Source organism: Microcaecilia unicolor, chromosome 5 (genome assembly GCF_901765095.1).
Source record: "Microcaecilia unicolor chromosome 5, aMicUni1.1, whole genome shotgun sequence".
In the NCBI taxonomy this organism is placed as follows: Eukaryota; Metazoa; Chordata; class Amphibia; order Gymnophiona; family Siphonopidae; genus Microcaecilia; species Microcaecilia unicolor.
Window position 1 is genome coordinate 178,850,198 of NC_044035.1, and position 16,612 is coordinate 178,866,809.

A 16,612-nucleotide genomic window follows, 5' to 3' on the forward strand; every position below is an offset into this window, starting at 1 on the left:
TCTATCTCCACCTGCTGGTAGATGGACACAACCCACCAGTCTATGGATTGATCGGCTTGATGATAGGGAAGTCCCATTTCTCTTTCCCCTTTCTCTCTTGAATCTCACAATGCCATGTTTGAATTTTCAGATATAAGATCTCCACATTAATATTTTGAAAGAATGATAAAGTTATCCATTCATTCTTATTTTATTTACTTATTTTTATACTGTATTTTATGTATATATACAGTGGGGGAAATAAGTATTTGATCCCTTGATGATTTTGTAAGTTTGCCCACTGACAAAGACATGAGCAGCCCATAATTGAAGGGTAGGTTATTGGTAACAGTGAGAGATAGCACATCACAAATTAAAATCCGGAAATCACATTGTGGGAAAGTATATGAATTTATTTGCATTCTGCAGAGGGAAATAAGTATTTGATCCCCACCAACCAGTAAGAGATCTGGCCCCTACAGACCAGGTAGATGCTCCAAATCAACTCGTTACCTGCATGACAGACAGCTGTCGACAATGTCACCTGTATGAAAGACACCTGTCCACAGACTCAGTGAATCAGTCAGACTCTAACCTCTACAAAATGGCCAAGAGCAAGGAGCTATCTAAGGATGTCAGGGACAAGATCATACACCTGCACAAGGCTGGAATGGGCTACAAAACCATCAGTAAGACGCTGGGCGAGAAGGAGACAACTGTTGGTGCCATAGTAAGAAAATGGAAGAAGTACAAAATGACTGTCAATCGACAAAGATCTGGGGCTCCACGCAAAATCTCACCTCGTGGGGTATCCTTGATCATGAGGAAGGTTAGAAATCAGCCTACAACTACAAGGGGGGAACTTGTCAATGATCTCAAGGCAGCTGGGACCACTGTCACCACGAAAACCATTGGTAACACATTACGACATAACGGATTGCAATCCTGCAGTGCCCGCAAGGTCCCCCTGCTCCGGAAGGCACATGTGACGGCCCGTCTGAAGTTTGCCAGTGAACACCTGGATGATGCCGAGAGTGATTGGGAGAAGGTGCTGTGGTCAGATGAGACAAAAATTGAGCTCTTTGGCATGAACTCAACTCGCCGTGTTTGGAGGAAGAGAAATGCTGCCTATGACCCAAAGAACACCGTCCCCACTGTCAAGCATGGAGGTGGAAATGTTATGTTTTGGGGGTGTTTCTCTGCTAAGGGCACAGGACTACTTCACCGCATCAATGGGAGAATGGATGGGGCCATGTACCGTACAATTCTGAGTGACAACCTCCTTCCCTCCGCCAGGGCCTTAAAAATGGGTCGTGGCTGGGTCTTCCAGCACGACAATGACCCAAAACATACAGCCAAGGCAACAAAGGAGTGGCTCAGGAAGAAGCACATTAGGGTCATGGAGTGGCCTAGCCAGTCACCAGACCTTAATCCCATTGAAAACTTATGGAGGGAGCTGAAGATGCGAGTTGCCAAGCGACAGCCCAGAACTCTTAATGATTTAGAGATGATCTGCAAAGAGGAGTGGACCAAAATTCCTCCTGACATGTGTGCAAACCTCATCATCAACTACAGAAGACGTCTGACCGCTGTGCTTGCCAACAAGGGTTTTGCCACCAAGTATTAGGTCTTGTTTGCCAGAGGGATTAAATACTTATTTCCCTCTGCAGAATGCAATAAATTCATATACTTTCCACAATGTGATTTTCCGGATTTAATTTGTGATGTGCTATCTCTCACTGTTACCAATAACCTACCCTTCAATTATGGGCTGCTCATGTCTTTGTCAGTGGGCAAACTTACAAAATCAGCAAGGGATCAAATACTTATTTCCCCCACTGTATGTAACATTTGGTTTGCTATTTTACAGTCACATGGTTTCATTTAATCCTATTTTAAATTCAGCCATTTTGATAAAGACACTTTCATTCATACTAGTATATATTCCCTTTGTGGATAAGCACAACTTCGAGATATGACACTTTTGGAATCTTACCCAATTTTGAAATCCGGTCATTCCAACAAAGGCACCCCAATCTCATACCGATGTATATTTCTGTTGTGATAAGATCGATTTCAATAGTATTTTTTAGATTTATACCGTACAGCACTTTATTAGTCAATTAAAAGGAGCATCCAGTGACGTTTATTTTTATTTTTAATCGTTCCATTTAATCTCAATCATTTAAGATGAATCATACACGTGGAACATTACAATTGATAAGGGGTTCAAATGAAATAATTTCAGTATGAATTAACACTCTTAATATTATATTTTATGCTTACATTATGAAGGAAGTTCTGTGGTTATTTCATGACATCCAATGTTCTCTGACGTCCAACATCCTATGACATTACGTCATATATAAATAATCTCCAAGTTCATTTTTATAATTTCCAGGTTTATTTACATAATTTTAGAGGGTTGGTAAGCATTTTGGAAATTCATTTCACCCAATTGTTTGTAAGATCGATTTATCATGTGTTGTTTTGTGAAATCAAACTAGATGTAAAAAAATGAGTGAGTTTTCATTTTCATTTCCATCTATAGGGTTAGATTGATATACTTTGTGTGTACTGATTTAATAAAGATATCTTTTTCATCATCAGCCATACATCATAAGGTCAGTAGATATAGTTTTTTTTTTATCTACACTATTTTGAAATATACCACATAGATTTAATTATATATTTAATTCGTTTTAATGTACAACATTCATTTATGTTTTAATTTACACCATTTTGAAATTTGCTACTGTGATTGATTGATTTATTTAATGTTTTAGGTTATAACTGTCACATATACATGGTTTTGATATATTTGTTCATTTTTTATACTTATAGATATGTATCTTTTATATGTTTACATTTTACGTCACAATATTTGTTACACATATGCCATATATTTTCATTATATATATATATATATATAGAGAGAGAGAGAGAGAGAGAGAGATTTATTGATTATTCACATATGGCATCTTTCATATAAATGTGTACATATCTTTATATATTTATTTTTTTTCATGATTATTGTATTTATTTTCTTTTTATTGTATGTCTTGTCAATTGTATATTTTGTAGACTCTTGAGGAAGGCGCTTGGGTGCCGAAACACAGCTGTTGTGTTGAGTCATTCTGTTTTTCTTGCAATAAAGATTCTGTTTCCATTATTACGTCTCCTCTGGTGTTTGAGAAGAGCCAACTCTCCCTACTTTTTGCTTCCGCATCCATCTGACGTAGGGAACTAGTGCACCTCCACCTTTGGGTGGTTTACTTTTGGTCCCCTCTCCATAAAAACAGAAGTAAGGAGCAGGTTGGGAACTACATGCTCATTAGTCTGATCTCCACGGTGAGTAAATTAATGAAAATACCTCTAAAGAAGAGGAAAGTATAGTTTCTGGAATGCAATGGATTGTAGGACTCATAGCAGAATGGTTTTACTAAAAGTAGGTCATGTCAAACAAATCTGATTAATTTCTTTGACTGGATGATCAGAGAATTGGAACAAGGGAGAGTACTAGACATGGTATACTTGCATTAAGGAAAGCCTTTGTTACAGTTCAGCATAGGTAACTTATGAATAGCACCCTCAGTATGGGCTCTAAAGTGACTGAATGGGTTAACTGTTGAATAGGAAAGGTCCCAGAGAACCAGGGACAATTGTGAGTGGAGGGGGGGGGTCTTATATATCCAGACTACCATCAAATTAAGCTCCAGTTACCAGCCTTCAGCCATTTGGAAAGGAATGTCAATTAAAGAAAACCAATAGGATGTCATCAGCATAGAGATGAGTTAAATCCATGGTTGTGATTGATAGTTGCTAGGGGACTCAAAAATATATTGAAGACTATAGGTGATCAGATGGAACCCTGAGGTACACCACAAGTGGGTCAATGAGTGGAACACAGAGCCAGAACAACTTACAAAGAACAACCTATCCATTAAAAATTATTCAGAACAGGAAAGGACATATCCTCTGATACCAATGTAATAAAGCTGGTAAAACAGGACAGCATGATTGAAAGTTGAATGAGGCACTTAAATCCAGAGAAACAGCAATAATGATCTTTCTGTCATCAAGATTGGCATGAATTTCACCAAGCAATGCAGTAAATGGTGGTTTCTGTGCTAAAGCCTTCCTGAAACTGGATTGTCTAGGATGTAAGGCAGATGATTTTTCAAGGAAGGTAGAAATTTGTTGAAAAACAACAACTTTCTCTGTAAGTTTGGAAAGAAAGCAAAGTTGAGATTCAGGTTGGTAGTTGCTAGGTACAGTAGGATCAAGAGACTGTGTTTGACTACTGCTGTTTTCCAGCTTAGAGAGACTCAAGCAGCAGATAGACTTGATGTTACTACATAAACAGCAAGGGGTAGTAATCCATGGGTTGGAATATTGATCCAAGATGAAGGAAAAGGGTCTAAGGAACAGGTTGTCTGTCTCATAGTAGCAAACAGTTTTGTAAACAAAGTAAGCAAAGGTAATTCAGAAAACATCCACAGTCCAGTTCCAACAAATCCTGGAACCTAATCAAGGTCGTGACTAAGATCAAGGAGAGATGGCAATCTACCAGAAGTAGATGAATGTAGATAATAGACCTTGGTGAAGAAAAATGAAGCTAGGACATCAGATAAGAGTGGAACTATGATTTTCAGTGGTTTGTATTCCAGACAATTTATTTAAACAGAAAAAAGAGCCTTAATAGGATTAATAGACGAGGTAATAATGCATGAGTAGTAAGCTTTTTTGACACTTTAATTCTAAATTAAGAACTTTCTGGCATTCTATGTAAATACGAAGGGCTGAAGGGAGATTGCGTTTCTGACCAAGGAATTCTGCTCTCCTGGTCTGATGTTTTAGAAATCTGAAGCTCTCATATGAGAGAGAGACAGACAGAGAGACAAAGAGACACATTTAGTGTAAAATGTTTTAATTGGTTTTTATATTAAAGCAATACAAACACCAAACAGTCAAACATCTAAAACATACAAAAGACCATGAACAAAACTACACCTCTGGCAAGAGGCTTGGGTTCTTATAGCCTGCGACCCTAAAAGTCCAACAAGCTAACAGATAGCTCCTAACACCCCCATCCCATATCCCCTCCCCCAGCCCCCCCTGCACACCAAGAGTAGGGAAGCTAGGTCCAGAGATAACCAGAGAATGGACTTGTATGCTATGAAAGTTGTAATTTGTTCAGAATCAAGCACCTCATTCTCAGGAATAATACTTGGATATAAATGTTCCACACTGCAAGAAAGCATCTTCTCCATTAGAGAGTAAGACAAAACATTTAAACAGCTCCATGGCATAAATGCACAGGACATGGGCCTCTTTCAAAAGAAAGGAAGATCTGGAATGAGGGGACTAAAATGATAGCGGGGATGGGACGACTTCCCTATGAAGAAAGACTAAGGAGGCTTGGGCTTTTCAGCTTGGAGAAGAGACGGCTGAGGGGAGACATGATAGAGGTATATAAAATAATGAGTGGAGTGGAACAGGTGGATGTGAAGCGTCTGTTCACGCTTTCCAAAAATACTAGGACTAGGGGGCATGCGATGAAACTACAGTGTAGTAAATTTAAAACAAATCAGAGAAAATTTTTCTTCACCCAACGCATAATTAAACTCTGGAATTCGTTGCCGGAGAACGTGGTGAAGGCGTTTAGCTTAGCAGAGTTTAAAAAGGGGTTAGACAGTTTCCTAAAGAACAAGTCCATAAACCACTACTAAATGGACTTGGGAAAAATCCACAATTCCAGGAATAACATGTATAGAATGTTTGTACGTTTGGGATTTTTAAGAGAGAGGAAGGGGATAGTAGAGAGGAAGGGGATAGTAGAGATTAGCGGTTAGTATGGATGGCAGACTAGTTTTTATTTTTTTATTTATTGCATTTGCATCCCACATTTTCCCACCTTTTTGCAGGCTCAATGTGGCTTACAATACATCATGAGTAGTAAAAATATATAAGAAGATTGACATTTGGTGTTGCAAAAGGATCTTGGGTAACATGATAATGATAAAATATGATAGTAGTGTAACAAGCAAATATTGTAAGACAATTCTGGATATGTGTGTAGGAGTTCACATTTGTTGATCTTCGTGGTATGCCTTGTTAAAGAGATGGGTCTTCAGTAGTTTGCGGAAGTTGGTTAGTTTGTACATCGTTCTTAGGATGCGCGGCAGCGCGTTGCAGAATTGTGTACTCAAATAGGAAAAGGTTGACACATGCATTAACTCGTATTTTAGCCCTTTGCAGTTGGGGAAGTGAAGCTCAAGGAATGTGTGGGATGATTTTTTAGTATTCCTAGGTGGTAGGTCTATTAGGTCCGACATGTAGGCTGGGGCCTCTCCGTGAATGATTTTATGAACTAGGGTACATATTTTGAACGTGATGCGCTCTTTAAGTGGGAGCCAGCGTAGCTTTTCTCGTAGGGGTTTAGCACTTTCATATTTTGTTTTACCGAATATGAGTCTAGCTGCAGTGTTCTGAGCTGTCTGGTTTTTTGATTATTTGTTCTTTGCTGCCGGCGTAGAGTGCGTTACAGTAGTCTAGATCGCTGAGTACCATTTATTGTACCAGGTTGCAGAAGATGGTCCTTGGGAAGAATGGTCTTATTCTTTTTAATTTCCACATTGAGTGGAACATTTTCTTGGTTGTACACCTGTCTTTTAGATTGTAAGCTTTAGATTGTACACCTGTCTTTTAGATTGTAAGCTCCTTGAGCAGGGACTGTCCTTCCATGTTAAATTGTACAGCGCTGCGTAACCCTAGTAGCGCTTTAGAAATGTTAAGTAGTAGTAGTTGGTTGTGTTTTTCGCGTGACTCTCAAGTGTTAAGTGTCAATCGATGGTAACTCCAAGAATTTTTAGGGTGTCCGAAATTTGAAGATTCAGTTTTGGTGTGATAATGGTGGTGAATCTGTTAGGCCATATATTTATTATCTGCTGTCATTTTCTAACTTATAGGATCCGTGGTGCTGATCCCTTGTGGCTACCTTTTGCACAGGGAGTTAAGGACAACATCCACAGAAGAAGGTCCACTGAAGTGTACAGAATCAGCCCTACCCAGAAAAAATTCTTCCCTTTTCTATCTGTGCAGAAGGGGCCTCTTCTCCGTCTCATAATGATTGCAGAGTTGACGGAAGTGATGCTCTCTAGCTCCAGAAATATTCTTCTGAAGTTCTTACATTTAGCATAGATATGATCTATGCTCATATCAGCTGATGGCTGAAACCCTGGCTTGATCTGTAAAATGTTCAGCAGTGAAGAAAACAAATAGAAAATTACAAAACAAAAATCTAAATAAGTCTTTAAATAAAAAAAATAAAAAACCACCACAAAAATGTCATTAAGACTACTGAAGAGAGAAAAACAGAGGACCAAGACAACAAATGCAGGAAGGGCCACGAATGCTCAAAAGTTTACACACAGTTCAGAGCTCTACAAGAGCTGTTCCGTCCAGGTGCTGTGTGATGTTGTTACTCACTTCTATGCTCAATCAATATTGCTTGTCAAAAGAAAACAGAAGCTCATGGTGTTAGATCTGACCCCTGGTTCTAAGTGAGCTGGAGGTATAAAGGAGAGTGAAGAAACAAATCTAAAAGTGTGATTTGAAAACATAGTATACTGCTATATGTTGTTGTTAAATATTACCATAAAACCACACCAGCTATAATACTACGACCCGTGTCAGGTACTTACCTAGTCCTGGACTTTCTGCTTTACAATCCATCTGAAAAGTATTGAAAATTAAAACTGGAAGAGTAGCCTAGTGGTTAGTGCAGTGGACTTTGATCCTGGGGAACTGAGTTTGAGATTCCCACTGCAGCTCCTTGTGACTCTGGGCAAGTCACTTAACCCTCCATTGCCCCTGGTACAAAATAAGTACCTGAATATATGTAAACCACTTTGAATGTAGCTGCAAAAACCTCAGAAAGATGGTATATCAAGACCCATTTCCCTTTCCCTATAAGAGGGTATAGTGTCTTAGAGACACTAATAATATTTTTAATTCTTCTATCCAAATTACATTATCATTCTATTAAAAGGAGAGCTTTACAGTGTAGTATTTTGAAGCTAAAACACTGTCTGATACTTGTGACTATAGATCTCAATGACTCCTCCTCTTACCTGTTGGGATCCCCGTCTCTTGCTCTAATTGTTGATAAAGTTTGTTCGAATAGTCAGCCATCTTGGTTTCTATGGAGATATGCTTGACAGTGCTGACAATGCCTGCACAGAAACGTGTGGAGCCAGCTGCCAACCTACAACGGAACAGAAAGGCCATAAACTGGATATCACTTCAGCAGTTCCAGATAGCAAAATATGTATCACCAATTAAAATTCTTGATTTTAAAGTAACTTTTTAAAAAATTTTTCAGTAGCATCTTTACATTCTCTGCTACTGGAAGCAACCACATTGGTTAAGAAAGCTATAAATCAGATTATACACAGTGTGATATGATATTTGTGTATATATATTATTTATATACAATAAATATGTACGAATATGTACTGATCTTTAAAATTTTTGCATTGAGTTAACAAAATTCAACAAATTATAAGTGATACTGTTAAAGTAAGACTTGTGCAGTCTTTCCAATTACAACGGCTTGGCAAGATCAAGATTCAATAAATATCTTAGAAAAAAAATTCAACTATTTCCTGATCTTTCAAGGAAAACCCAACGAAGATGTAAACAGTTTTTGATATTAAAGCCTAGTGTTTTGCATCTAGGGGGTACCTTTTTTCTAAGATAACCCTGTAAATGTATTATTAGATACAATGCAGTTAAATATGTATTTACAGAGCTTTCTCATCTACCAACCTTTATAGCAACTAAAAGATCATTAGGAGGATAAATAAGCTCAAATAGTTAATTGCCAGCCTTAATTCTTAGGTACTATAGAGGCATATTTTCAAAGCACTTAGCCTTCCAAAGTTCTATAGGTTTCTATGGAACTTTGGAAGGCTAAGTGCTTTGAAAATATGCCTCATAGTATCTTAAAAATATTTCCTTTTTTTTTTATTAATCTTGGATCTCATTAATGTGGACTTGAGTGTTTATATTGTTCACAATGTTCTTATATTGTTTACAATGTTATGTTTCTTTAATCTTTATGAGAAAAACTAGCCGTTGAGCCAGTTAAAACAGGCTAGTGGGTCGCCGCTGGCCCCTCCCCCCGAGTTCACTGCTACCGGTACCCCCCCCCAAGTCGGCGCCGCCACCCCTTCACCCGTCCCGTCTCTTCGCTATTCAACTTACATCTCTGCAGCAGGCAGATCAGCTGAACTCCTGTCGGCCTTCCTTCTCTGCCTGTGTCCCGCCCTCGTGTGACGTAACATCAGCGATGTGCGGGACACAGGCAGGGAAGGAAGGCCAACGGCAGCTCAGCTGATCTGCCTGCTGCGGAGATGTAAGTTGAATAGCGAAGAGACGGGCCGGGTGGAGGGGTGGCGGCAGCGGCAACTCCGGGGGGGGTACCAGTGGTGGCGACCTCGGGGGGGGGGGAGCGGTGGCGACCTTGGCGGTTCCCTCCCCTTCGCGCAGTTTCCCTCTCTGTCCCGCCCCTCGTCATCACGTATTGATGCGGGGGCGGGACAGAGAGGGAAGTCTCTACTGCTCATTTGCGAGTGAGTACGGCACTCGCCGTTTATACGTTTGATAACACGTTTTCTGTACAAGTGTAAATTCTTGGTTTAAAGATGTAAAACTTATAAATAAAAAATAATAAATAAAAAAAAGATTCAACAAATAGGGTAGAAATGTTTCCAGGTAGGCAGTGGTACTGTACTCTTCTGGTCCCTTGTTTAATTGGACCTCTTTCAGACCCCTTCTTCACCCCTCTACACGGAGGGGTAAAGAGTGTTAGCTCATCCAAAAGGCTTTGAATTGTTTCCCTAACCTCCAGGGTTACCCCGTCCCATGGGGGTCTGTTCTGGGGAGGCATCAGCTGCCGCAATTCTAAACTAATTCCCATAACCACTGCTTTTTGCCTTTCTGGATCTAGGTGTATTCTGGGCCATTTATGTTCCCACATATATATATGGTTTAATCTACTCTTTGTAGTTCAGTGAGTGTGGTTTATTTGTGTATAGTAGATAATAAGGAAAGAGTACATATAATACAATATGTAGGAATAAAGACAAGGATAGTTTTCAGGAATAAGATCTTATTTATTCTTACCAAGATAAAGTCTTCAGTTTAATACATACATCTGGGTTCAAATGCACAGAGCTCTGCCGTCGGTCAAGTGCTGTAGAAGCTTCTAACTTTTCTGTCTGAATGTTAACTCTTTTATAGGCACAGATCTTAATTTTTTTTCATCTTATTGCCCAATATCTCTGTACCAATTTTTTTCCCTTTTCCGGCAGATGGTCATTTGTACTTTTTGTAACATCTTGTACCAACTTCTTTCCTGTTCTAGTTATTTTGAAACATTTCTTTTTTTTCCGGCCAGGTGTCCATCTCTACCCAACTGTCTTTTCCGGTAAACATCTCTTTCTTTTGCTATTTCAAAACCTCGCATCATTTCCGTCACCCTGAACATCTTGTCTTTATCTTTTATAGAAACATCCAGTTTCACAATCTATTTTTATATAATCTTATGACCTGTGTGCCATGTTATAGAAATACAAGCTAGATTTTACAAACCATTTTTGTCTATTATTCTATCATCATACATGCTATATTCAATTTGTAATTTGTTTCAGGTTTTATTAAGACTTCATCATATGGTCCTGCGTTTGCAGGTTCTCAACTGTTATGCCATTAGTGGGTCATCAGGCCTAGTCCAGGCTTCTCTGCTGACCTAAGTCCTGTAACCTGGCTTACCACCATTCCAGTGGATACTCAAGTTCCAATCCATATTAACATTCCCCTCTTCACTCTATCCCATAGGGTGACACCAGGGTTAACGTACCATGGTACCATCCATTCCAGAAGGTATCCTTGTAAAACTGTTGTTCTGCAGAGTCTATTCTAAAACCTGATATGGTCAAATTACTGAGATTCAGATCATAACATAGGCACTACTTCAGTCATTTCTTTTATACCAATACTTTTGCTCAACCCATTAATATGCAGGTTCTATTCTTACTCTTATATAGGTGTGTATATATATTCATAACAATCATTCATTCCTTTGGTTATATACTGATTATAGGTTATATATATATATAGTTTTGCATTGATTATATAGTTATATTCTTTGTTTTTATTGCATTATTTCATAAAGCTTAACGTTCTATATTGTATCCCTGTGTGCTATATTTGATTATACAGTGGCAGACATTTCTACCATGTCTCTAGCATTTGCATAGCGATTGGTCCTTCTCAGAGGGAGATAGTCCAATGTGTTATCTCCTGTGGTGTTGGGAAGGAGATTTTCGTACAGGACATATTGTCCAGCTGTTGTCTTTTTCATTATTGCAGTTTCGATTAAGCGTTCTACTAAGCCTCTAGTACAAGGGATTATGCAACATCCTACTAATACAAAAATTGCTACCACTATGATTATGGTCGTGGCTGCTGAAATGATAAATGTTTTCCATTTACCAAAAGCTCTATCCATCCAACCTGTCCAGGATGTATCTATGCCAGAGTTTTCTGCCAACTCTTGTGACAGTGAGGTTAAGCCTTCCAAAGCTCTGGTGATTGATCCATCTGGAGCAGTGTTGTTGGGGATAAAGGTGCAACACTGTGTACCTATTTTCCGGCACACTCCGCCCTCTGACGCTAAAATCTGGTCAAGAACTAATCTATTTTCCAACGTCATCCTGCTGGTGGCGTCTAATTGTGTTGCAATTCCTTGAACTGCATCTCTAGTGTAGTTCACAAATCTCTGCTGGTTGTAATATATATAGTTGATCCAGTCTAAATTCTTATTTATAGTAGCCCACCAAAAGAAAGCTGATTCAAAACCTGCAGCTATTTGGTTTCTGGCTTTGAACTCATCCGGAACCCCTCTTGGAACTCCAATTGCATCTATATAGACCCGATCATCAAAAGATCCAGGCATTGCATTTCTCTTCACTCGTGAGGAAGAGCTGCTATGAGGAGGGAGCAAAGATGCTATTACAATTGGAATTACCAATTTGACTAAAGCACATCTGCCTGTCCAACTTCTGTGAAGTGTATGGTGGATAGTACGGGTTCCACAATACCACCATATGTCTGCTCTAGCTTGTGAAAAGTCTGTGAGATTTAGATTTCGTAGAGTCCCTTTTTCTAAGGTTGTGTTACAATTGGTCAAATTTCCTAGAAACCGTGTATTTTTCACCCCATATCGTTCCAGACATGTATGATATCTGGTTGCAGGATCTGGGATCCTGAATGCGGGCGGGACCCTCATCCGAGGGGGTAGGTAGGGGTGGTGCTCGTCAAGATGCTGACAAGACTGATTGACTTCTTCTTTTACCTGCAATAACTCTAACATACACCAAAACCCATCTGGATCATTGCGGAGATCTAAAGGGAAAGGAACTACTGTTGGTTCTGCTCTTGCATGGGAACAAAAATAACAATTAGAGACATTCAAACTCTTTGTAGTATAATGCGCCCATTCGAGCCATAGGTTTGTCTCCCAAATCCTGTTTCTAGTGCCACTAAATCTTTGGAATTATTAATCGGCACAATCTGGTAAGGAATCTTTACTTCTGGGATTTTAGTTGGCATCAAAGGATTCTTTTCTGGTTGGGCTGGGGGTGGAACAATCTTGAATTTTCCAACGGGGTCTCTACCTGAGGCATCAATTCCTAAGGAATAAGTTCTGTAGGTAACAGCCGTTACTCCTCTGAAAGTGATAGCCACTTGATTACATTTGGTCATTGGACAGAGGCCATTCACTCGCAATTTCATGATAGAAATGCTCTTTTTGAGATCTGGAATCTCACTACCTGAGTAGGGAATCCATGAACCTGTGTACCACCATACTTGTGCCCAACTTCCGCAATTGGAGAAGGGACACAGGTATACCTCAAAAGCTGACAAATATTGCTGTACAGGATGTTCCCCACACATTGTGTAAGCACACACATCAAGGGTTATTGTGGTCGTGTCTTTTGTGGTGGGTAATGTTATTTCATAAGTGGTCGTAAATTGTTGCAGAAATTTTTCTAAATCCTGTTCTCCATGTACAATGGGCATGGTGAGCACACACAAGAAAAGGGCCAGGCACTTCATGTTGGTCGTTTTCATAATCAAACACTGTATCAAGATTGTACGAAGGGTAAATGACGGCTAATGATTAAGGTAAGCAACAAAATTATCCCTAGGGTCTTAGCAAGAGCTGCTATCACAACAATCAGTATTCCAAAATATATCAAGGCTGGATATATCATTAGGCGTAACTTGAGTATGGGGGGTAAACTCTAATAGCCCCTCTTTCAATGGGATCGGGTACTTCAAAGAGACTATATATTTCCAAAGGTCCCAATCCAACCTCTCTGAGAAACAGAAAAGGTATCCAATCAGTGTCAATTACGGCGTATGTGAATAACCAAAAATCTACCACGTCACCAGTTTCTGGTCTTATTAGGAGATCGTCGGTCTGTTCCACTTGTAGACCCAAACTTCCTCCAAACAATACCAGAGTGTGAGTAACAGTTCGACTGGGGCCAAGTGTCCAATTGTCAAGTAAAGGTTCACACAGTGTCTGATATCGAGTGAGGGGATCCCAATTGGGATTGTCTTCTGGAGCAGGGTCCCAATGGGGAATAATAATTCACGAGGATCCAGAAGGTATTCTGGGGGTACAGGGATTATCTGTTCACCTAAATTGAAGGCGACAATGGTGGAGATTCTCTTCCACGGGACATATATTGGTAGCTCCTTTGGGATGCTGAGCTATCTGGGAGGACGAGTAGCTGGGACTCTGGTACCTGGAGAGGCTAAGGAAGTATTCGTGGAAGGAGGAACGTCACTAGTAGGAACCAGATGATAAGGAGGAGGGGTGGGTCGTAATCCAGGCAAGGTAATATTATCCTCAAAAGTAATGGTACGATTGGGGACAATATGGACCGAGCTACTGATATTATTGGGAACACTTGTAGCATGAAAAACAGGAGAATTAGTGAGGACAGGAGTAGTCGCAGGGTTTTCAATAGGCACTGTAGGATTGCCAGTTGAAAAGTCTGTTGTGGCAGATGTGTCTGCCCAGGGGGTAGGATTACTGGTGGCAATGGGACTGATGTTTGTGATCGTTTGGAAGGATGTGTGTCTAAACAGGCGTGTGAATGTGGTGTTCTGTTGGGGCTCTGTGTAGGCTGCTGTAGTAGATGGGGGAGCAGTAGCAGTTGCAAGTACAGAAGTAGTTGCAAGTACTGCAGGGGTAGTTGCAAGTACTGAAGTAGTCGCAAGTACCGTGGCGTTTTCAACGGGCAAAGTAACGTTGCCAGTGGGAAAGGCCGTGAGTGAGATCCAAAGATCTAAGAGGTTACTGTCAGCAGTATAGGTAAACAGGGTAGTGAAAAACAAAACCAAACCTATACAAAGTATGATCATGCACACAAGTCCAACAGCAAACAGTCGAGCAGATGGAAAGCAGAAGAAGAGGGTGTACTGATGTAACACCGTTACTGCTGCTGAAACAACACTTGTACGGGTGCTGTTGGCATCCATATCGTCTGGAACGGTGGCGTCTTCCAGAAAAGTGCCATCAAAGTCGTTGGACCAATGAGAATTGGTTTCAGATAACTGTTCTGAGTCACACTTATCAACAGGGTAAAGTCCAGTGTGCTGGGGGTCTGGTTCCTTGATATCGTCAAGGGCAGCAAGGTTCTCAGCAGTTGGTTCCCTGCGGAGAAGTTTGCTAGCGGGGGAGGATTAACACCCTTCAGAGACCTAGCACCCTAATGTTGTCATACTAATTTCTATTCAAGTGGTCTTCAGTGTTGGCCTATAATCTTTGAATAGCCGCTCCATTATTATCCACAGGTTTCACAGCATGGGTTCCAAATACAACATTCTTTCCTCCAATTGCTTGATGCAATTTTTATGATAAATGCAACTGTGCTGAAAGATTTTCCAATTCAGTCTTAATACTTGTCGTGGTTTTCAGCTGTACCTCGAGTATTTCTTTCATGCTGAATACTTCTTCAAGGGCCTCTAACAACAAAGGAACTTGCTCTGCAACCAGTGCCATCATTTTGGGGCTTGGTGGTTCCGCTTTATGCCTTTTTAATCCCAATGACAGTACTATGACTCTGCCTTGATGCTTTTAGTGGTGGCCATTATCACAAATCCCCATGTGTATTTGGAGCACTAGGTCAGTGAAATAAATGGAGTAGATCACTGTATAAGATGTAGACTTGTGCAAAGCTTCAGTACTTCACTGCCACATTGACTGGGCTCCAACATCCCCTTCACCCCTTTGTGTGGTCTAATAATTTATGCTATATAGCACATGAATTGATAAGGAGTGTGACTGTTGGGCAGACTGGATGGAATGCTCAGGTCTTTATCTGCCATCATTTACTATGTTACTACTGTTCAGCTTTTTTCAAAGTTCTTTTCCAATTTTTACGAGGGGTCCTAACTTTTGGAGTAATTCATCACATTTATGACTTGCTTCTGAGAGAGAGTTTTATACTTCCTTCATTGTCCAAATGCAAAATAAGGTGACATTTGAGATGCAGCGACCAGAATTGAACACAATATTTGAGATGCGGTCGCACCATGGAGCGATACAAAAGGCATTATAACACCCTCATTTTTGTTTTCCATTCCTTTCCTAATAATACCTAACATTCTATTTGCTTTCTTAGCCGTAGCGGCACACTGAGCAGAAGGTTTCAACGTATCAACGTCGACACCTAGATCCCTTTCTTGGTCCGTGACTCCTAACGTGGAACCTTGCAAGATGTAGCTATAATTCGGGTTCCTCTTTCCCACATGCATCACTTTGTACTTGCTCACATTACACATCATCTGCCATTTAGACGCCCAGTCTCATAAGGTCCTCTTGTAATTTTTCACAATCCTTCCATGATTTAACAACTTTGAATAACTTTGTGTCATCAGTAAATTTAATTACCTCACTAGTTACTCCCATCTCTAGGTCATTTATAAATATGTTAAAAAGCAGCAGTCCCAGCACAGACTCCTGGTGAACCCCACTAACTACCCTTCTCCGTTGAGAATACAGACTCTGTTTTCTATCTTTTAACCAGTTTTTAATTTGCTAACCGAATGCCAAATCAAAACTTTTACAGAACTGGTACATTCTGCTACAAACTGAAGGTGATTTTAGAAGGTTTACATGTGTAAAAATATTACAGACACAAGTAAATCAGAATTTTGTAAAACTGCTCATTTAAGGGGAGCCAGTTAAGGAGTCGCACTCCCAATAATTTTGCAATTTTAGATGGTATTGAACACCAGAGGGGTAAGCATAATTCCTTCTTCAGTTACTCCTCAAAACTGCAGATCCAAATGAGCAGTTAGTTGGTAATTATATGTGCCTTGGAGCTGGTAAAAATGCTGATAGGGAAACTGTTGAAGTGTACATATACTTCTGTTGCAAAACATAACTAAAATGTATGTAAAAATTTAAGGTCTGTCCCAGAACATGCCCCTTCAAATCTATGCATGCCAGATGCATACATATAACTAGTGCCTCTTCTAAAAT

General features: G+C 39.9%; 1 protein-coding gene across 2 annotated transcripts in view; it reads right to left on the minus strand.

Moving 5' to 3' along the window:
* The window catches only part of PDPR (pyruvate dehydrogenase phosphatase regulatory subunit), a 275,395-nt gene that overhangs the window by 238,340 nt on the left and 20,443 nt on the right, over positions 1–16,612 (minus strand). For both annotated transcript variants that reach the window (XM_030203621.1, XM_030203622.1), the window contains exon 3: positions 8,115–8,248. In XM_030203621.1, coding sequence (XP_030059481.1) covers positions 8,115–8,248 — 134 coding nt within the window. The remainder of the gene's footprint in view (positions 1–8,114; positions 8,249–16,612) is intronic.